Source organism: Phaseolus vulgaris, chromosome 4 (assembly GCF_000499845.2).
Source record: "Phaseolus vulgaris cultivar G19833 chromosome 4, P. vulgaris v2.0, whole genome shotgun sequence".
In the NCBI taxonomy this organism is placed as follows: domain Eukaryota; kingdom Viridiplantae; phylum Streptophyta; class Magnoliopsida; order Fabales; family Fabaceae; genus Phaseolus; species Phaseolus vulgaris.
Window position 1 is genome coordinate 40,992,431 of NC_023756.2, and position 23,437 is coordinate 41,015,867.

At 31.5% G+C, this 23,437-nt stretch overlaps 2 protein-coding genes and 1 non-coding gene across 3 annotated transcripts; all 3 read left to right on the forward strand.

The window, feature by feature from the left end:
• The first annotated feature begins 457 nt into the window (after positions 1-457).
• LOC137837667 (protein IQ-DOMAIN 23-like) lies at positions 458-5,066 on the forward strand. Its single transcript, XM_068646761.1, has 4 exons — positions 458-962; positions 3,319-3,516; positions 3,918-3,983; positions 4,084-5,066. The coding sequence occupies exons 1-4, from the start codon at positions 549-551 to the stop codon at positions 4,819-4,821; spliced, it is 1,416 nt and encodes a 471-aa protein (XP_068502862.1). The 5' UTR covers positions 458-548; the 3' UTR covers positions 4,822-5,066.
• Positions 5,067-9,283: 4,217 nt separating this feature from the next.
• Positions 9,284-9,357, forward strand: TRNAV-AAC (transfer RNA valine (anticodon AAC)). Its single transcript has one exon. It is a non-coding gene; the product is annotated as a tRNA-Val (tRNA).
• Positions 9,358-19,458: 10,101 nt separating this feature from the next.
• Positions 19,459-23,395, forward strand: LOC137837669 (ubiquitin-conjugating enzyme E2 2). Its single transcript, XM_068646764.1, has 6 exons — positions 19,459-19,663; positions 20,192-20,325; positions 20,467-20,492; positions 20,995-21,084; positions 21,164-21,252; positions 22,959-23,395. Exons 2-6 carry the CDS (start codon positions 20,201-20,203, stop codon positions 23,085-23,087), a joined length of 459 nt encoding a protein of 152 aa, XP_068502865.1. The 5' UTR covers positions 19,459-19,663; positions 20,192-20,200; the 3' UTR covers positions 23,088-23,395.
• Positions 23,396-23,437: the final 42 nt, after the last annotated feature.

Genomic DNA, 23,437 nt, shown 5'->3' on the forward strand with positions numbered 1-23,437 from the left:
TTTTGTTTCTACAAATTTTGACCCCAAAGATATGAAAATTTTAAAGAATAAATTGTTGTTGTAAAATTAAAAAAAAATGATTTTTAAGCGTAGAGATGGGAAGATACACAATTCATATATAACTATAAAACCCTAAAAAGAATTAATCCTTATTTTTAAATTTATTTTGATTTAACAGTTGCTCTAACAATCAGTATCCTTTTATCTTTATTTGATTTTGATACCAGTTTATCTCTTTTATTTATTTTTTCTTTATTTCATATCAAATTTCAACATTTTCTTAAAGAATATATACTGTTACTCACCTCGTGTATTGTATTTTAATTCCTAGAATTTAAATATTTTAATTTAAAAATAAATTTTTATATATAGATATAATTTATTCCAAGTTTATTTATATAAAAAAAATTATTTCCAAATGTGCAATGTTCCAAACTGGTCCATTTAAGTGTTCTCTTCCTTCTCATTCTCTTCAACCACTTTCCTTCCACACTCTTATCTTCTTCTCTCTCTTTCTCTCATTTCTTCTCAATGCATTGAATTCCCTCATGGGCTTTCTCCGGCGACTCTTCGGCGCCAAGAAACACAATCCGCCACCCTCCGACGGCGCACCTCCCAAACCCGTCAAGGACAAGAAAACGTGGAACTTCGTAAAGCAGAGTACGAGGTACAAGTCCACCACGTTGCTCTCACTTAACAAAAACAATTTTGACCCTTCCACTTCCTCTGCTCCTTTCTCCGACTCCTTGGACGCCAACAAGCATGCCATCGCCGTCGCGGCGGCTACCGCCGCCGTCGCAGAGGCCGCTCTCGCCGCCGCCCACGCAGCAGCCGAGGTCGTGAGGCTGACCAGCGGCAATGGGCCTGCCGCCGGAAGACCCACCACGGCGTCTCATCCCCGGCAGACGGCTGAGGATACCTCCGCCGCCGTGAGGATTCAGTCGGCGTTCCGAGGATACTTGGTATGTGAAAAAACTGAAAGTCTCGTTTTTTTGTTGGTTATTTTTTCGTAGTAAAAAACGTTTTGTTTAAGAAAAAATAACACTAATGTAATTTATTCCTCTTTAATTTAATTAATTTTTACTATCATTTAATTTAAATTATTTCAAGTTAATAATAACAAAAGTTACCAGTTTTGTTAATTTTATGAATCACACCATCTGTGGTGGAATATTCACGGAATTTAAATTAAATTAAATTCTTATTCTTCTTTAATTATATGTTTGGGAAGTGAAATAGCCACGTTCCTTTGTTCAAGGTTTTAAATGTTGAAAAATTGAATGAAATTGTTTTATATTCATAAAGAGTTGAAAGTAGGAATCTAGCATATGAGTATTTCAGAGATTTTTTATGCCCAGTTATTTAAAAATAGTAATAGTACACTTTTTTTCACTATTGAATTGACTATTATTGAAAAATATTTGATTCCTGTGAAAAGAATTGTGAATTTAGTTTTTAAATTTTCTACCACGTTTACAGCGTGTCAGCAAATTTCAAATTTGTTGACTCTCTGACTCTGATTCCCAGTGCTTTTTTCTCAATTAATTTTTCTGGGCGATGTGGGATTTCCCTCCATATTCTGTTTCTCGGGAAACAAACACTGGTCAAATATTGCTTCATTTTCAACAATGTTTCTTTTCTCCACACTTTTCACCTATCCAAAGAAACTTGTTCCCTCCCACAATAATTTTTTAAATATTTTTTAATAAAATCCCACTGTGGTTGATAATTATGCACAGAAAGCTTAAGATATAAAAGTCCTGTTAAAAAATTCCATTTTAAGAGGAATTTTGGGTTCCGCCGACAAATCTACAGAAACCCACTTGTAAATGTCTGCATTATAGGATAGGAAAATAAAATCCCACTTGGGTGCTTATTAATTTTTAAGAGTGTGAAATTTTATTTTTAAAATTTTTGTCCAGAGATATAAAATATCGATAATTTATAAATTCCTTAGAAAAATTGAGTTTGTCATATTTTTAGAAGAAAATAAGGATTTTTGGTTTTGGATGGTATTGAATTCCAAATCTTTTAGGCCTAAAGCATATTTGATTTGGTTTTCAATGTTATGGCTGTTGACTGCCACATGTTTTCGCATCATCACGTGGTCGCTGCAATTTTAATGTGTTGCGTCACTTTTGTGATGTGGGGTGTGTTTTGTTCTGCGTCCTGTCGTGTACTTGGTTTGTGTGGTAATGCTTATGTATGATTTGGGTCCTTGAGAAGATGTTGGTGTGAGTCTAGAGTGGTATCTGGTGCTGTGAGGATCCTGCATTCAGATCAAAGTGACCTTGTTTTGGGACTGTATTCTGTGACAACACAAGGATCAAGGGACCAAGAAAGTTTTGAGAAATGGACAAATGGGTAATTTGTGGGATTTAGTATATGAGTGAGCCCCACATTCTGGTGAGCTATTATAGAATGACCCTTTGTACCCAAAAATTAACACCAAATGTTGAAGTGGCCCTGCTTCAACCCATTTCGTAGGTCATGGACCTGAGTGCTGGAGGGTCACTGCCAAGTTGCAAAGTACTGTTTTTTTATTGGCTTGGTATGGTATGGTCTGCATTGATTGAAATATTGTGGGTTGGTTTTCAAGGTCTGATTTTCTTTTTCTATATAGAAATATTTCACATAATGAAAGAAAGGTACTATGTGTGAAACTTGTGTTTCTTGGGGTTGACAAATGAGAAGCCGAAAGTGAAAAGCCATGCTTTTAACAAGGTTAAAGTGGAAAGTGATTTTTTACACCTTATTTTTAACCTTCACGTGAGAGGAAGCTACTCTTTTTTAGGACACACGGACCAACAGTTAGGCTGTGATGTTTTGTTTTGTTTGTAAAAGAAATTGAAAGTAACACATTAAAGCTACAACATTCGATGAACTTGAATTTTTACCTTCTGCCCTTTCTACCATGGTGGGGCATGCGACATTGGAAGCTTCAATTAACATACAGAAGCATCAATAATGCATGACTTTCCACTGTGTAATTTATGTTTATAATGATTACAACCATCAACCTCAGCCTCCTCCCCCACTTTCTCATGTCTTTTTCATTTTAATATTCTTCAACTTTCTCACATTCCATGCCCATCTTTTGAGGGTAATGCTTATTTTATTGTGAGCTTAATTTTTAACTAAGTAGCATAAGTATGTATGATCAAATGCTTTACATGTTAACTTGTTCTATCTAAATTCTTTTATAACTATGTAATTATGCTGTTATACTTTTGATTGTGTTTTTGTCTTCTTTGAATCTCTTAAATTTTCTGATGGACGTTTTAACTTTTACTGATATTCTTGGTATGGATTTGGAAGGCAAGGAGGGCTTTGAGAGCACTTAAAGCATTGGTGAAGTTGCAAGCATTGGTGAGAGGCCACATTGTGAGAAAGCAAACTACAGATATGCTCAGGCGCATGCAGACTTTGGTGCGACTGCAGTCTCGGGCGCGTGCCACACGTGGGAACTTGTCTGATAATATGCATTCTTTCAAGTCTTCACTTTCTCATTACCCTGTAAGCAAAGTCAAACATATAACTTTTTTGTTCTTTTGATTGTTGGCATGGCATGATGATCTTTATCTTAATAACTTGTTTGGGAGGCTTTGTGACTTTCTTCAAACTTGTTATCTTTATTAAATATACTTTTCTTTCTCTATTTTTCTTTTTGCTATAATAGATTTTTACCCTGTACAAAGCAACATGGTGCAAATTAAACTGGTGCTACACCATGCTTCTTTAGATAATCCTTAGGTTGGGTAGTGCCATTGTGGTAATGTAACCATTAAGATATGACTCATCAAATATCGTGCCTATAAGATTGGGGATTGTTCTGTGGTTAATTACTGTGAAAAATGGATCATGATAACCATTAATCTTTTTTCTGAGTTTTTTTATTTCATTTTTAATAATTGAAGGTGCCTGAAGATTATCAGCACTCACTTTATGGCTATAGTACAAAATTTGATGGATCTATTCTCAAGGTACACGTTGTTCTTCCTACAAGCTTTTATGAGTATTTAGATGGTGAACCTATTAATATGATTTCCCCTTTTAAATGCATTCTCCATTTTCATCTTGCAGAGATGTAGTTCCAACGCAAATTTTAGAGACGTTGACTTGGAGAAAGCCCGGTTTGGTTCCCATTGGCTAGACAATTGGATGGAAGAAAATTCTTGGAGCCAAACTAGAGATGGTTCATTGAAAAATGGGCACCTTGATGATGAGAAGAGTGACAAGATTCTTGAAGTGGATACTTGGAAGCCACATTTGAACTCACACCATAGTAGTGGCAGCTCATTTCAGCCAGCACATCATTATTTGTCTTCTGATTACAACAATGAGAATTTTGTGGCATATGAGTCACCGTCGAAACGTTCTTCAAAAACTCTTTATCCAAGTCTCTCTTCGAGGGAGGCTCTACCCTTTGGCTCTCTGAAACTTCACAAAGGAAAAGAAGAAGCATCTTTGAGAAATGTTGAGGATAGTCCTCAAGCATTCTCTGCTTCCTCTGGACTTGGAAGTGGTGCAAGGAGAGGTCCATTCACACCAACTAAGAGTGAGTGTGCATGGAGTGTCTTCAGTGGCTATTCTGGTCATCCCAATTACATGTCAAATACTGAATCTTCAAGAGCCAAGGTTAGATCACATAGTGCTCCAAGGCAAAGAATTGAGTTTGAGAGATACGGTTCCTCAAGAAGGTCTCTTCAGGGTTATTATGATGCAGGACCTAGTTCAGACAGGGATTCTGATTTTAGAAGCAAGGCCTATTCTACCACAAACAGCAGCTTGAACAGAATTGGGAGTACCAATTTAAGGTGACATCACAGTTTTGTCGATGAACACATTGAGGTCCCCTCTCTTTTTCCCCCAGAAAAACCAAAAATAGAAGACATTATTTTGCTTGGGTTTTCTGTGTATGACAACAGTTTTAGGATGTAAGTATTTGACCTGTTCTCCTATAGTCTTTGGGCCCACACCATCAAAGGCCACCTTTGTTGACTCATGATTGAGTTTTACTGAATTTTATTATGTTGAAATACATGTTCTTTAATGTTTTTACTGAATTTTGTTATGTTGAAATATAACATGTTTTGATTGCTCTCATTAATCCAATGCTGGTTATGATTGTGATTCATCAGTAGCTACGTAACACTAAACCAGTCCCTTCCCTTCCACGAAAATACCAGTGATTATAAAATAAGGATAATGTTATTGGAACACAATTTTAAAATAAGACACAGTGAAACATGAACAATGATGTGTATAGTTAAAAGAGCTTTTATACGTATGCGTGATATTTATATTACAAAACTTCGATTTTTTAATAACTAAAATAGAAACTAACTACTGTGTACATCTTTTCTACATCAAACTTCATAAAACTACGCATGATTCAAGCACTACTTTCATCGTTTAGCATGTTAGCATTAATTCAATCAATGTGTTGAAGAACTGCAAGTTAGCAAAACTTTTCAGGGTCATATCAAATTCCTTGTGAACATGCGTTTTAATAAATATAATAAGTATAGAATAGACACCATCACCTTTACCTGTAGTTTGTTGCAGATCTCTGGTAATCTACTAATATCTCTATCACTTACCAAAATGACAAGGTGGTTGTTTGTGATGGAATCTTCTGCAATAGGAACCTATCGTATTCATGATACTATGATGCTTAAACAGCCCTTTACTTTTGGACAGATATGAACTACCAAATCCAGAATTTATATCTTGTGCTCATATCCTGATAATTTTCTTGTGAGAACAATCTTCTTGAATGAGGAAAGAGACAAGACCATATTGATGAATCTTTCATCTTTCAAAAGGAAAAGTCTTATTCACTAGTGGAGTCCAATATTGTAAAACGGTTTCTTGTTTTTTGGCTTTGATGGTTTCTTCATTAGGCTATGTCAACTTGTAATCTTAATATCAGGAGTCTCAGGTTGATTAAAATGAGTTACTTAATATGGTATTAAAGTCTTAATTAAGACACTCACCACTAGTTTTTAAGATTGGATTCTCCTCTTCTTTCCAAATGAATTGCAAAAAGGGTTGCACAGAATTTTTCTCAAATAGCTGCAGCAATTTCTCCACTTTGATTTCTCATTGGCATTAAATGCACATGTTTGTATCAGAATAAGCAACATTTGGAGCAGAAAAAAGTATTTTTGTTTTGAACATAAAATCTTGTGTGAAGATATTGTCACAAATGACTATAAGTTTGATCTTTGAGTAAATGTATATAAAAAATATCTTGAGACTAGTTGGTTTCTCAATACACGAGTTTCAGGAAACAAATAGTTTTTAACTTCTTAGGTAGAGATGAGTGGATTAAGAAATATTATTACTAATTAGTAAATAAAGATGATATGACATGTTTTGGTTAGAATTCTTATTTGTATTTCTTTATCTGGAAAAAAATTCCTATTCTTTTATCTATCCAATGTGAATTCTTCCCAGTTATATTTGTTCCACATGAATCCAGGAAAACTACGCCTTAGCTTTCTTTATAGTTCTGGCTTTCGGTGGACCATTTCACAGATATGGACACCAACACAAAAGGACAAAAGATTGCACATATGAAGTGGCATATGAGACAGCATGACATGACTCCTCTCCTTCCTTTTTTTTTGTTCTGTTCCATTTTGCTTTGTTTTGTTGTGATTTTTGTCTCTGTTGTATGTAACTATGAAAGGGAACTGCAGCCTTGGATGCTCACAGTAGGCCATGCAATTGAAGACAATTGATAATGAGAATAATGTAGAAACAGCAGTTGCTCTCTCATTAGATCTGGTTCTCTCACTCTTATCTATTTCTTTTTACCAGCCTCCCTTGAAAATTTGGCTTAGTCACATAAAATGGTCTTGAAAAGTGAAAAAATGTGTAAAAATCACACTAATTTCTTTCAAGATATAGAAATCACTGGAATAAATTTTGTCCCTCTTAAGATCTCTTTCATTCATATTATTACAAATTGAATCACTAAGATGTGAACATGCTTAAAAAAAACACATGTATCTTTCATTTGTGCTGGATCTTGTTGGTAGTATCTGTGATCTAGTTTCGGACCACAGCAATCCAACCCTGACACACTTTAACAAATGGCAACGGAAGAAAAATACACCTTTCTGCCACTGCTTTCATTATGCCAAAATCATTTGCTTTTATCAATCATATCAAAGATCAATAACCTGTCATTTGAATCATTATGATATCAACTGTTAAACTAATAGTGTAACAACCAGAGAAGGTGTCAAAAACCAGATCTTCTCTCAGCATAATCATAATTCAGTGAGTTGAAAAGTACAAATCAACACATAAACTAACAGTAGAAGAGGGGTCATATAATCATGAACTAGTTTATATGTTTTTCACCTTTGGTGAAACATGTGGTACAGGACAAAGGGCAGTGTAGATTCAACGAATTAAGGGGACACGTGAATCATATAATATAGTACATTAATGGTGTGACATACACATGTACCTAAACAAATAAAAAAGGTAGAATGATTTGGAAAGTTTCATGGCATCATGATTAGAAATTTGATTAATTAATGGGAAAACCTCATCAAAAGAATAAGACAGAGACATTGAAGGATGGGTAAGAACATAGTTTACGGATCCAACAACCACCAAACATAATTAATATGAAGCTGTGGCATAACAGTGCACTGATTGGTTTTTTTTTACAAAGTTGGGGTAATCCTTTATTACTAAAATGAGATCACTTTTTAAAGTTGGGAACGTGACACCATTTTAGTTCAGAGTGATTATAAAAAATGGTTATCTATTGGTTAACTATTATGTTTAACATTAATAATATTATCCTAATAATAATAATAATAGCAACTATAAGTTACATCACTTTGTTTTTATAATTACAGTAATAAAAACATTTTTATTAAAAAAGTTGAAGTCATATTTCTTTAAAACATTTGACTTCTATTATAATAAACCTGTGAAAAAGAGGAATAGATGCATTGATATTTTGTTTAAGTTAAGAAAAAGGTAATAATGGTGGTAATATATAATTAGTAGTTTGTGTGTGTATTTTGATATAGAGAATATGAGTGATTTAAAAAATGTAAACAAGACTGAGAAAGATAAATAACAATGCCAATTATAAATTAAATTAAAATATTAAATATGTATATTAACATGAGATATTTTCTTTATCTATCACTGTCACTAGTGTTTCCTCTTTTACTCACAATGATAGGAATGTATCATACATACATAAATAATTTTGGATGAGTTAAAATTGAAAAGTAAAAAATGGAGTGCAAAGAGTGATTGAAAAATGAAGTTATTTTATTTTATATGTGAGATTTAGTGTAGAAATATGTGAGATTATGCTTTCTCTTTCTTCGTGTTTGTTGCCTTAAAATAAGGAATTAAGAGAAGAGTGAGAAAGTCATATAAAAACTGTACATTAATATTAATTTAATTTTTTTTTTAAATAATGTATATGAAATGACAAATACTTCATTGTATTAATAAAATGAGATATATTAAATAAGGATAGAATAAAAAAAATTTATGTAAAAGAAAAAATTATAATGAAGAATCTTCTTTATATAGGCATAATATATAATAAAAACACAAACATCATATTTGCATAATGAATTTATTTTAAATTTTAAAAAATAAAAAATTAAAATCATGCTTGCAATAACAGTTTATGTATAATAAAGTCATGTATTTAAAAAAAAATCTATTTCAGTAATTTCCAATGAAATTACAACATTTTATAAAAATGTCTGTGGCATTTAAATATCGTTTTACGTAATTATAGACACTTAAGAAAGAATTGAAAAATGAATCCAATTTTTTAAATCGTAAGAAAATGACTTGCTTCAAATCACAAAAAAACATATTTATTCTTTCAGATACTCTATGAATTACAAAATAACACCATGAGTGTAATGGAACATAACTATTATTAATTTAATTAGATATATCAACATATCTTAAAAAGTAAATATTGTCTTAATTTATTTGATTTCAATGAGGATCAAATATAACACCCGGCAAGACAATTAATTAAGCAAGAATCCACAAGTCTTTCATATAATCAATATGGTAAATTTTATAGTGTACTTACTTTATCCTTAATTAAATATTTGAAATCATTAAATTTTATAATTTTATTTCAGTGTTTCTACTTCTTTGTTTGATTTTATAATTATGAAAACCAACTTAAGAGATCTCACTATTTGTTTGAAACTATAACATTTATTTATTAATATTAATAAGAAACATAGTAAAATTGTATCAATGAGGTGTCGTGGTGTAGTTGGTTATCACGTCAGTCTAACACACTGAAGGTCTCCGGTTCGAGTCCGGGCGACGCCATTTTTGTTTTGAACCTTTTTAAGCCGCCCAAATTATATTTAAAAAAAATTATTTATTAAAATATCATCTTGCATAAATAATTAATTACCTGTCACACTTATATATTATATTATTCTAATATGTTTATTATCCTTCTAGTATTTCAATTTTGATTAAGAATAATTATATATTTAATTAAAGACTAAAGTTCTATGTTAAAATATGTATTTATTCATACATACTCAATTATCTTAAAAATTATTCACATATCAATAATAAACTAAAGTTAATTAATCATTTTACCGATATTTTTTAATAAATTAGTAATGAATAACAATAATAAAATACTACTGTTATTAATATTATTATTATTATTATAATATTTTAAGTGTAATTATTTTTCAAAAGTTTATAGAATGACATCTTTTGCCGAGTATAAAATGCATAATTTACGACTCTTTATAAAGACGTTATTAATAAACAGTTGTAATAAAAGAGATGGTGATAGTTTTATAATTTTTTTCAAAAATTTTAGTATTTTTAACGATGATTCAGGTGGAAATTGTCATTAATTTGGAGATTGAGTGAGAATAAAGATGGTTCTTTATAGAATCGTCGTTAATGGAAACATTTCCTGCAAAAAAAAACACTCCCGCCGAACACACTTTCTCTTTCCTTCACTCATTTTCACTCACTCATTTTTGGGTTCTCAACTCTTCACCACTGCACTCTCTCTTTCCCTCCCACTTCACTCCTCATCCATACCCACCGCCGCCCTCCTCACTTACTATTGCCACTAACATGTTGCCGCACCATTCTGCTTCTCCACGAGTTACGCCACGGCGACCTCCACTTCTTTGCGTGTTGCGCCACCGCGACCTCTGCTTCTCCGTGAGCCAGTGCCACCACAACCTTCACTTCTTTGTGAGCTAACTGCCTCGAACCACGTCGCCACGACCACCGCTCCGCACGAGCACCGCACCTTCCACTGTGTCGCGCCTCCTACCGTGCATTTTCTCGTTCCAAAGACCTTCATCGGTGCTCTCACTCACCACTAAAATATCTTCCCTGTTGCCCCGCTTCCTAACAAAGTTCTCCATCATTTCAGCTTTGCTCCACTTTTCAGGTTAGTATGTTTTTATTTATTATTTAATAATATATTAAATTTTATTTACTATATTTTGAACGTGTTTGTTCTGAGTCTGGTGGTGATCGACCTTCAGTTTTGATTTAGTTTTTAATACTTATATATTGTTTTAATATATTGAACACACTGATTCTAAGTTCGGGGGTGTCCAACCTTCAACAATTTGAATTTAGTTTTTAATGATTAAATATTTTTTTTTACATATTGAACGTCCTAATTTTGAGTCTGGAGGAGTCCGACCTTCAACAATTTTGACTTAGTTTATAATAATTAGATATTTTTTTACATATTGAACATACTGAGTATGAGTCCGGAGGTGTCCGACATTCAATGATTTTGATTTACTTTTATAATGAATTAGATAGTACATTTGATTATATGGAACATGTTGATTCTGAGTACGGGGGTGTTCGACTTTCGCCAATTTTAATTTAGATTTTCTTAGTTTACCAGTTTTATGGATCGAAGTTGGATTAATACACCACAAATAAGTGATGCTTATGAAAGAGGGGTGGAAGAATTCATACAGTTTGCAGAACATAATGCCATTAGTAGTAATAATGGAGTAAGAATAAGGTGTCCTTGTGTCAATTGTTTGAATGGAAAGATATTGAGTGTTTCCGAAATAAGAGAACATCTTTTGTGTGATGGATTTTTTAAAAATTATACAACATGGACGTGACATGGTGAATTTTTAGACTTGCAAAATGTGCGCGTAGCTTTGGAGGAAGTTGATTTCTCAATGGATGATAGATTAGAAGACATGATTCGTGATGTGGGAGCAAAATCTTTTGCTAATGCAGTTTTCGAAAATATGTCTAATGATGCAGAGACTTCTTTGTATCCTGGTTCAACTAACTTCACACGATTATCAACAGTGTTAAGGTTGATGAATTTGAAGGCAATGAATGTATGGACTGACAAAAACTTTACACAATTACTCCAATTGCTTAAGGAAATACATTACCCTATCGAAATTACGAGGCAACAAAAATTCTTTGTCTGATGGGTATGGAATATAAAAAAATACATTCATGTCCTAACGATTGTATTTTATACAAAAATGAGTATGAAGATTTAGGAACATGTCCTATGTGTGGTTTGTCATGTTATAAGGTTAAAGTTGGTCAGAATGATGACATTGATGAATTCACAAAGGAAGGTCCTTCTGCTAAGGTTGTTTGGTTTCTGCCAATAATTCCAAGGCTTAAGCGTTTGTTTCCAAATACAGATGACGCTAAAAACTTAGGTGGCATGCAGATAATAAAAAATGCGATGGACTACTTCGTCATCCAGCTGATTCTTTGCAGTGGAAGAATATTGATAAAAAATTTCCTGAATTTGAAAATAATCCAGAAACTTATGACTTGGATTGGCAACTGATGGAATGAATCCCTTTGGAAACTTTAAGTAGTAATCATAGTTCATGGCCCATTTTGTTAGTGATTTAGAACTTACCTCTCGCTTTGTGTATGAAACGCAAATACATGATGTTATTTATGATGATCTCTGGTCCAAAACAACCTAGAAATGACATAGATGTTTATCTTAATTCATTTATTGAAGATTTGATATTATTGTGGAATGAAAGGGTTGATGTGTTTGATGCGTTTAAGAATGAATCTTTCCGATTGCATGCGATGTTATTTTGTACTATCAATGAGTTCCCTACATAGGGGAACTTGTCAGGTTAGAGTGTGAAAGGCCATAAAGCATGTCCAATATGTGAAGAGAAGACATCATACGAGCAATTGAAACACGAAAGAAAAACGTGTATCTTGGGCATCACAAATTTCTAAAGAAATACCATCCATATCGTAGATTGAAAAAAGCTTTTAACGGATACCTAGAACATGACATTTGTCCCAGTCCCTTAAGTGGCTTTCAAATTTATGAAAAGATAAAAAATGTTAATGTACTTTTGGAAAAATGAAGAAGAAGCAAACTGTGGTGAAATATGGAAGAAGAGATCAATCTTTTTTTATCTTTTGTATTGGTGTAAGTTAGAAGTTAGACATTGTATAGATGTAAAACACATAAAAAAGAATGTGCGTGACAGTCTAATAGGAACACTTCTGAACATTAAAGACAACAAATGATGGTGTGAATGCACGTCTGGATTTGATGAGATGAATATACGAGAAGAATTTGCAACTATTGATCATATCTGTTCAAGATCATATCGCTGCATGGTTTTGCTCCTTGCATAAGAAATCCCCTAACTATTTTAAACACATTATAGATAGGTACGACAATTTCATTTAACATTTATTATTACTTATATGTTATATAATGTTATATGTTCTAAAATGAAATCTTATTATTTTAGTGCTTACTCTGGATATAACATGTTGAGTGGGAAGGGAAGTGCAAATGCAAAAAGGCTCACTTGAATGCACCTTAAGGTATTTAAAATATATTTTTTTTACTCACTTTAATGTGTCTCATTCATTCATTTAATAACATTTATTTTGACATGCAGTGCAATAGGTAATCTGGAATTTATGAGTGTGATTATTATGTTATGTAGTGGACGTCAACTATTGTGCAAGTTGGGTATTGATAGAGGTTGGAATCAGGTAATACCTCAATACAAAAACAATTTAAAAATTGAGGTTTATTTTTCATGCACTAATTCAAAAAAAATTCAAATGTCACAGTTTTTCAATGACCCACAACTGCTAGATTCAGAAGCATTGGAGTATGTGACGACAACATAGTCAAAATATTTTGTAACCATGTATAACACCTTAGGATAGATAAATTATTAGAATGACATAAAACTTTTTCATATATTAACAAAACTTTTTGTATAATGTTATATATACTGAATTTGTTATATGTATTTTTTATATTTAAATTATAATATTAAATGTTTTTATTTTTTGAAAATTGGATATTTTATACACGTTTGAAGTGTATATATATAAAATAAAACATTTTTAAAAAATTGACATATAACGACGCTTCCATATGTAATCGTTACAAATGTTTTTTTTTAAATTAAAGCACATGAACACACTTATAATGACGGTTCCATGAACCGTCTTAAAAATATTTTTTTAAATTTTTTTCGTTATTTACTAGCCAAAAATAACGATAATTGGTTACACAAGTCGTTATTATTCATTTGTAATGACGATTTAGGAATCGTTGTTATAAATAAATTATTTATAACAACACCCAGAATAATGACGGTTGGAAATCGTCTTTATATGACCTTTCTAATCGTTGTTAATGTACATTTTTATAGTAGTGCGAATAAATATCATTTCATTACTTATGTTATTCTTTATTATATTATTATTAGTATTATTTAATCGATTTGAGTGTTGAAAATCTTCTTTAATATATTTTTATCTAGTATTCATATTTAGTGTCTAGATGATATCTCTTAGAACCTATATTCTAATGGTTTATAGTTCGACAAAGAATTTCACTTTTCTAATAGTTTATCTGAAGACATTTTGTTTTGTGGTAATAAATTTGGTTTCATATTTTCCAAACCACCTCAATTTATATTTCTTACTAGAAGTCAAAGAATCATCTTGTTCTCTTCTTCATCAAATGATGAGATGAACCTTTCTTTCATAATTAATATCCTCAAGATACATACGAAAGAATTGCTCCAAAATAATGATAAGATAATGCAAGCTACACTAACAACTATATAATAAAAAATGTTGATAACATTTAAGCACAATAGGTCAATGATCTAGAACTCGTCTGATAACAACATCAAATCGAGCTTCAGGTCTTACTAACCAATTATCCAGGACTATATCCATTTCTCTTAAGTAACTGTTTAAGAGCTTCCACCAACCAACACACTTGGTTACAATGAGTATTTTTACCTCTCTATATTACAATGAGTATTCTTACATTTCCATATTACAATGAATATTCTACCCTTTATAGGTTACAATAAATATCCACACCTCTCCAATTTACACATTCTTAACCCCCTATAGAGATTAGGAACTCTTAAGAAAACAAAGAACACTCTATAGGAGAGCACAAAGATCTCACATAGGTATAACTTCACAAAGTGAAGAATTACAATGATTTAACACTCAACCTAAAAGACTAAGTGTTCTAACAACTTAACTAAACGCTCACTATAACGCTCACTATAACAAAGTAAGAACACTTGAATAACTGAATTGTTTGGCTTGCCCTACTTACATTCTTCACATTCAATTTATTTATATAGCTTTTTGAATATGTCCTTTGATACTTGAATTGGTTAATTTTGGATTTTGCAATATCTTCATCTTTTTGGTGATAGGCGTTCAAAATAAAAAACTTGGATTCACAATCTTTCGATTTGTTTTTGCTTCGAATCTATTTAAGTAAGATAATTATGAAAGAGATTATAAAGATATATTTGTTTCCGAAAAACACGTTATTAATATATTTTTGTTACACAAAACTTGAAGATAAAATCTTCTTATTTTCATATACAATTTCTCTTTGATTGAACGCACTTTTAGCATATATATATGCAGAAGATTTCATTTTTTATAATTAATTGTTTTAAACAAACTTGTTACACTTTCAACGCGTTCATCAGACTGTCTAATAAGAAAAAAATTGTAGGCGCTCAGAGGGTCCACAATATATTGCAACTTTCACTAACCATTGTTAGATTATTTAAATCACTGATAAAACATATAATTTAAATCACAAATAAGACATTTAATCTAAATTTTGTTGTGCAATCAACCAGTGTTATTAGACCGCGATCATGAATATATGCTTTAAATGCTTAGAGGGTCTACAAAAATCTACAGTTTTACAAACATTGTTAGAACAATCATAATACAAGTAAACCATATAGTTAATTTTTGTTATCATCAAAACATAAAAACATAAACTCCACATATGATTTTTTGGTCATCAGATCGTCTAGTGTCTCAATAGATCATTTAGAGGTTTAACAAACCTTTTTATGCAAATCGTCCAGGGTCTCAAAAATATCTTCCAAATGGACATATACCAATACAAAAATATATAGTGGATCAACTAACCCAAACAAACACGCGAAGGCTTTCAAAACCCATGTGAATCTATTTTCTAACTATATTGTTATTCTTTTCAGGATCTTCCTAATGAGACTTAAGGGAACAACATTACAATGATACTATGATTTATCACCCAACTTAATTGACTTAATTCAAACCTTATCTACAAAAATTATGGCCTAATTTTAAATGATTCAACTTTGATGACCCTTGAGAACATAAGACAACGGGATAATGAACCCTCTTGTAAATTTATGGAAAGGATTAAAGTGGTGTTCCTCACAATCCAAGGATTTTTGGATAACCTATACGTCAATGGTCTTGAAGAGATAAAAGAATTGTGAGAAAAAGCCTCAAAGTACATTATGTTGAAAATAATAAACATTGAGGTAGAAAAAAAAACAAGGAGAAACGAGGTTAATTTGTCACTAATGAGCATAAGTCCAGACTTTAAGCGTTTTAGAATGATTAGGTATGACTACATACTACAATATATTAATCGAGAGATAATAATTTAAGAAGCCTTTCGTCTTTAATTATTTTCTAGACTACCACCATTGCCTTAACCAACGAATGTTAACCAAACTAAGCATTGTTAGTACCAACAAAACATCGATCATATAATTAAATAATCTACCTGGGTAAAGTATATCATTAAGGACCTCATATGGTCTAAACCCTTTGCCTTCTTTGTATAAAACAACTATGTTAAGATAGTGTCAAGATGAAGTAATTATTGAAAATGAGGTCATGCTGACCAAGAAGGATATCGAGGTTGAGGATGGCGTAATCAACAAAATGGAAATGGGTCAAACCAAAGTCCCTCACCAAGAGAAAAATCAGAATGATGAGCAATTAAAATATTAAGAATAAGCTCAATATCATAATACCCAAAATGTTTAAGAATGATGCATACTATTGTTGGAGGTTTGATTGAAGGAGGAAGTTCCAATTCAACTTGAATAATACAACTTTGTAGTATTCAACATGTTGTGGATTTATTTCCACCAAGATCTCTTCCTTGAATAACATTGCTGATGAAGACATAAAAAAACACTCAATTGGAGGTAAACTCATTATATTATTTGTCTTTGTGGATGCCAAATTATTGTAACAAATAATGAAACAAAGAAAATGACTTTAAAGAAAGAATGGACGACCTAATTTGAAATAAAAGACTTGTAAAAGCTCAAGTATTTCCCTAAATAGAAGTTTCTTATTCCAAAAGGGATATTTTCATATTCTAAAGAAAATATGTATGTGATCACTTAAAAAAAATGTAAGTTTAAATGTATAACTTCAGGAGTTCCTATTTGAACAAAATCATAAAATTGAAAGGGAAGAGAGTCATCTTATAGAAAAGACTCAACATCAAAGATTGATAGAAAAACTTATTTATATCACATACAAGATCAAATATTTTTTATACAGTTAGTGTGGTAAGTCAATTTTTGCATAAACCAAAAGAAAGACACATTGTTTAACAGTTGACTAAATTCTCCAGTATTTGAAGTCAAGTTTACGAAAGGGGTTTAGGAAAAAAAAGACACTTTGACTTTAAACATATGTATTGAGTCAAATGAAACAAGTTATGTTATAAACAAAAAAAATCTACCTTTGGCATGTTCCTTCGATAAATTTTGGTAACTTGGAGAAGTAAAAATAGGATAAAGTATCTCTTTTTAGTGCAAAAGTTGAATTTTGAGTCCTTGATCAAGGTGTGTGTGAAATATTCTAGATGAAAATCACATTAAATGACCTAAATTAAAGATTAACATCCCTCTACAATTGTAATATGATAACAAGTCAATCATGAGTATTACCTATAATATAGTACAACATGATTCAACTAATCATATTGAAATTGAGAAGCACTTCATCAAAGTTAATCTTGACAAATGTTTATGGTTATAACCATGTCCTTACAACACTTAAGATAACAAACATTATATTAAAAGACTTGCTTAGGACAACAAACATTATATTAAAAGACTTGCTTAGGACATCTTGGATTTTACATGTAATTTGAGAATGATTGATATTCATTTACTAATTTGAGAAAGTGTTGTAAATAACATACCATTAAATAAAAATATCCTCAATACCAGTTATTAGGAAAACATCTTTAAAATATTCCTATTATTTTCAACATATTTTTATTTTTTTATTTTATAGAAAATTATTACTACAAATAGAGGTGATGGGAATGCAATTGGTTTAATTATTATCAATATAATAATTCTTTATTTTCTTAGTTCAAGTCTACCTTACCTTAGGATAAGCCAACAATCCAAATTAAAAGAAAACTTAGGGAAGAAACATTAGCATGTAGTCAATCAAGAGGTTAGAAAGCTTCTAAAAACCAACTTCTTAAAAAGAAGTCACCTACACCATATTGGTCACTAACGTAATCATGTTAAGGAAGTTGAATGGAAAGTGGAGGGTGTGTAAAAATTAAACCAATCTCAATAAAGCATGTTCAAAAGGAATATTGTCATTTGCTGATAATAGATTGCATGAGAATACTCCAACAACCTTCACTTAGTTGGTTGTCCTATTGATGTGTAAAAATGAGTTTACCTCAAGTGTGGTAGTGGAGATATGGTTCATTCGAGTTAGTAGGCCATCCTTATTTCATAGAGGAACATTTGATATCCTTTTTTTTGTTGATAAGGAGACTCTTGAACAATGATTGCTTTCGAAGTTAGAGAAGTAACTGCAAGGTTTTGAATTTATTCAACACTCACTTACGCAATGTCTTGTTGAGGTTGGAGAGAGGTTAAGATAATTGATCCTGAAACTCCAACCTCAGCATGTTGGTAGACTGCAAGTGATTTGTCTTATTCTCTTTTGAAGATCGATCAATATATATTTCTTCAAAGTTGATATACAAACCATATTCCTTAACTTCTTATAATTAAATTCTTTCCTATAAAGTAAGAAAAAAGATCAACACTATAATTAATAGAACATCAATATCAAATAAAAAGGTGAGCATTACAATTATTTTTTCATCATTTTTCAAACAATTAATGAGACAATTCCTAAGCCCAAATTTAAAATAATTTTTTTTATTAATTAAAATTGTATCTTGCATAATTCAATAAAACTATGGAGAATGTATTTATTTCTTAGTCATATATGTTTCAAGATACATCAATTATCCTATAGGTTAGATGAGTCAGATCATGATATTTTAGTTGACATGTTTTTAAATATAAAAAGTTACACTTTAAACAATCGGTATCAAATTCAAAGTACAAGTTTGATTTTTAGAAGAACAATTTTTATAGGTCGTATGATAACATGAACAAAATATCTCAAATAATATTTAAAGGATTAAATTCCTAAAATGACAATTACAGTCCAAGACAATTTTTAATAAAACAATTTTAAATAATAATTCAACTATAATTAATAATTGTTTTATATTATTATTTATTTTATTTGTCAATATTCAAAAGTCTATAAAATAACATTTCCATAAAATAAAATATAATTTTATTATTCATGCTCTCTTAGTGACTTAAGATTTTCACTTTCAAAAGCGTATTGTGAGACATTCTATTTTTTTTTTTTAAAAAACAAAATGCAAACTTTGGTTTATAATCCCATTAATTAAGATTACAAGTGTCTTCTCTCAAAGCCAAAGCTGTGGAGATAAATATGTCAGAAGATTCTTATTATAGATAAGTAAAAACTTTGACTTTTAATTTACAAAGTCTCTACAATAAATCCTTTTTATTCATCTTAAACATACGGGGTATTTTTAATTTATTTATTTTAATAAGCAATGAAAACGCAATTGATCTAAGTAAAATAAGATATATTTGTAGTTGTGGAACTATTAAAATCTTAAGTTTCATGAATGGCTATGAAATATCTACAAAAACAAATTGATTTTAAGTAAAGAAAATTGAATATAATTAGGAAATAAATAAAAAAATGGTTAAACATTTAGGAAGAAAACATTGGACCAAATACATAGAATATTTAAAAGGGAAGGGAAAATTAGATCCATACAAATACAGACCCTTCTTCTAAATTCTGAGAAAAGAGAATGAATATCGTAAGATTCAAGCAATAGCCTTTTTCTCTCGATCCATCCCTTGAATGATCTTGCGTTTTATTCACAACATACTTCCAACACATAAGCGTAAGGGCTCATCATTTTCTTCTTATTTTTCCTATTTTTTTTCCAATTCAATTTCGTTTCAATCGTTGTTTTTTTTCAATTTCGTTCTCTTGTTTGTTCCAATTTGCTGGTTTTATTGCCTTAACGCTGGATGATTGGTATAGAGGGTGGATCTACATCAAAGCCCCTTTTTTTTTAACGTTTATTGGGAATTCTCACTGGTATTTTCATTTGGGGTTTGTTGTTCTGTTTCTGATGAAGCTTTAGTATGAGATTAGTGAAAATCTAATTGCTTTTTTTTTTTCCTGTTCTTGGGGTGAGGTGTTGCCCTAGGATGATTGTGATTTTTTTGTTATACTCTCGAATTATGTATTCATGTGTTTGTTACCCTTCACTTTCCAGTTGTTTGGATGTGTTGGAATCTGAATTGGCTTGTTGCTTGTGTCTCGTATGAGTATAGTGGTGAACTAGGTTTTGCCTCTGTTTTTGTTGTTGTTGAAAAGAAAATTGAAGTCTTTTTTGTTTTCTCCTTGTGGCTGTTTGTTTTAGGTGGTAGCAATGTCGACTCCTGCGAGGAAGAGGCTCATGAGGGATTTCAAGAGGCTGCAGCAAGACCCACCTGCAGGAATCAGTGGTGCTCCTCAGGATAACAACATAATGTTGTGGAATGCTGTCATATTTGGGTGAGTTGAATTGGATAAAAGATGCTCTGTGCTGTTTACTTGTCTGATATAGTCACTTTGTTTTATTTTATTTTTTCCTCCACTTTGTTTAAGTATGGATGGATAAGAACTTTCTGCTTTCTTGTCTGCTTTGGATTGCAGTCCTGATGATACTCCATGGGATGGAGGTGAGTCTGTTCTTTTACCATGGCTCCTATCTTGGAACAATCTTGATACATGTGTCAACTCAGTTATTTAGCCATCTTATACATTTGCATGCGGCGTTAATGATTCTGTAATGTTAGATGAGGTTGCTTTTACCATGCCTCCTGTCTTGGAACAATTTTGTTGTTACATTTTTTCTTTTTGGTCTCTGATACGGTAGTATCAATTATAATTTCTTTCTATTATATTGTCTCTATTAGCTTTAACACTGTATTTTTTTTATATTGGCTTATGTTTCTGCCAGAGGTGATGACATATTGGAATAAGACTTTTGTTGTTATTGTTAATGTTAGAGATTGCATTACATTTGCAAGGGAGAGATATTTTTTTAGACCATTGAACTAAATCATTTTTTCCTCGTGAAGCTGTATTATGGTTTGGAAAAATTAAATGGAAATTGGGTGCTCATAGCCAGATAATCTTAACTTTATCACAATAATGTCTACATATTTTTGAGTTATTCAGGCACGTTTAAGTTGACTCTCCAGTTTACTGAGGATTATCCTAACAAGCCACCAACTGTAAGATTTGTGTCTCGAATGTTTCATCCAAACAGTAAGTTTTAAGTTGATAAGATTCTTCTTCCATAAATTATGTATCTAGATGCTGATGTCATTTCTTCTTCTCTGGAAAGTTTATGCCGATGGAAGTATTTGTTTGGATATATTACAAAATCAATGGAGTCCCATATACGATGTGGCTGCTATACTCACTTCTATCCAGGTATTATCTTGTATAATATAGTAACAATTCTTCATATTTTTTTTCATTTCATTGTTAGTGAACAAAGATAGCAAGCACATATATTTTTTACACAATTTAACTCTACACTTGAGATTTGGTCTTGTTTGCCTCGACTTGTGTATTGCCACACCAACATTTTGCACAAATGAATGCAAGATTCTGTGGCTCTTCAAAATTACTTATGGCTTTTCCTTTATTAAAGGGCTATCTACTAGGCATTACTTTTTTGTTGTAAAATGTCCCTTGTTAGTTCAAAAAATGAGTTGCTATTCTGGACATGATGAATATTTCAAAAAGATTTTCATTTACAAATCTCAAGGCTCTTTGTTGAGTTACTAGCTCTCAATTTTTAAAGATTCTTATAGTGTCTGCCAGTTCTTTCATATCTCTGCTCAATAGTTGATGTCATTGACTGTCACTTGTAGTGTAATTCCAGAATTTTATGCCTTGAATGTGCAAAACTCTTTATTAGAACAGTTTTGTTTTCTTAGTTTTCTTGTTTGTGGTGATGAGGGGCTTGTAAGAATTTTTTTTAAGTCTGACCTGCTAAGAAACTGCATTTTGTTCTGATATGCTGTATTTTTCACCTTTTTTTTTCTTTCATGCATATTTTATTTAGAAGGATTTCGGATCCTTCTGTTTGTGCTGGACTTATCTTAATGGATTCTGTTGGTAATAAAAATTGCAGAACCAAACATAAATAGAAGCTTGCAATATTTTTTTTGTCATATTTTAGATATTTTGTTTTGTTTTGTTTTGGGGGAGTGGGGTTCCTTTTGACAATGGGAATTGAACCTGGTGTGGGTGCCTCCCGGTAAATTGAGTGCTGCTATTATCACTATTCTGCAGGATCATTGTCGGCACATGTATCAGTTGTTGTACTTGTAATTTTTTTTAAAAATATAGCATATTAAATATCTTTGGTACGCACCATGCTCCAATGTTTCTCTCTGTTAGATCATGATCAGAGGAGTATTAGGAAATAAGGCCCATCAGTGCCAACTAATTACAGTTATTGAGGAAAAGTTGCTATAGAGTTAGTGACATCATTAATTATGCAGACTGCTTAAACAGTGGGGGTTGGTGGAAGATTGTGGGTATCAGTTAGTTAATTGATTATAGTCTGATAAAACAGAGCTTTAGCTCTGTTGTGAAAGGGGCAACTCTTTGACATGGGAAAACCTTTGAAAGTATATTCCTCTCCTTTTTCTGTGCAGATTTAATTTTCTATTAACATTTATTATCTTCAATTCTATTCTATTATTTTTCTGGGTTTGTAAGAAATCATGGTATCAGTATGCTCTTGTTGCTACGTACACATCATTTGTCATCATCATCATCATCATCATTATTATTATTATTATTATTATTATTATTATTATTATTATTATTATCACCCAGCAAGTGTATTTTATTAATAGATTTAGGGTCCCTTCTGAAAACATAAAGATCAAGGCCTAGACAAAGTCTGTAGGTGAAGCCCGTACAAAACACATATTCTTCACACTGCATATACAAAAACTATTTAAGGATGAGATAATGTTGTAAATTATTGTTTTCCTTCTGATATAATCTAGCTGTGATATCTTATACCCAGGGTGGTTGAGAAGTAATTTTGCATGACTAAATTGCTATCTTCAGCATGTTTATAATTATTTTCTGAAAGGTAATTATTACTGTGGCAGTCATTGCTTTGTGATCCCAACCCAAATTCTCCTGCAAACTCAGAAGCAGCTCGAATGTTTAGTGAGAACAAGCGTGAGTACAATAGAAGAGTGAGAGAAATTGTGGAGCAAAGTTGGACAGCTGACTAAGCTGACCTTCATATGCTTGTGGACCTTTGAAGATATGAATTAGTTTGCACTTCTACCTATAAGAAATACAATGTGCCAACTTACTGAATTCTATGTCGTATTCCTTTCTGTTTTGGATGTTAGGATCATCTTATCTTAATCAATTGTAGTTTATGCATTGTCCATGTCAGTTTTTGTATTGTAGAATTCTATCAATTTGCATCGGATTATTGTCAACACAGTTGAATGTATAAGTTTGTAGTTTTCTGAATTGGTTATGATTCCAATTCCTTATTAAAGTAGCTTCAGTTTGTTTGATTTTCTTGTCACATTGTATGTGTTGGATTTTGCTTTCAACCTTCCTTTGAGAC

Excerpts from the sequence above, each read along its gene's own strand:
- LOC137837667 (XM_068646761.1), top strand. The coding sequence starts at position 549 with ATGGGCTTTCTCCGGCGACTCTTCGGCGCCAAGAAACACAATCCGCCA. Across the intron at positions 963-3,318 it reads CGGCGTTCCGAGGATACTTG|GCAAGGAGGGCTTTGAGAGC; the intron begins GTATGTGAAAAA and ends TGGATTTGGAAG. Across the intron at positions 3,517-3,917 it reads CTTCACTTTCTCATTACCCT|GTGCCTGAAGATTATCAGCA; the intron begins GTAAGCAAAGTC and ends TAATAATTGAAG.
- LOC137837669 (XM_068646764.1), top strand. The coding sequence starts at position 20,201 with ATGTCGACTCCTGCGAGGAAGAGGCTCATGAGGGATTTCAAGAGGCTG. Across the intron at positions 20,493-20,994 it reads TGATACTCCATGGGATGGAG|GCACGTTTAAGTTGACTCTC; the intron begins GTGAGTCTGTTC and ends TGAGTTATTCAG. Across the intron at positions 21,085-21,163 it reads TCGAATGTTTCATCCAAACA|TTTATGCCGATGGAAGTATT; the intron begins GTAAGTTTTAAG and ends TTCTCTGGAAAG.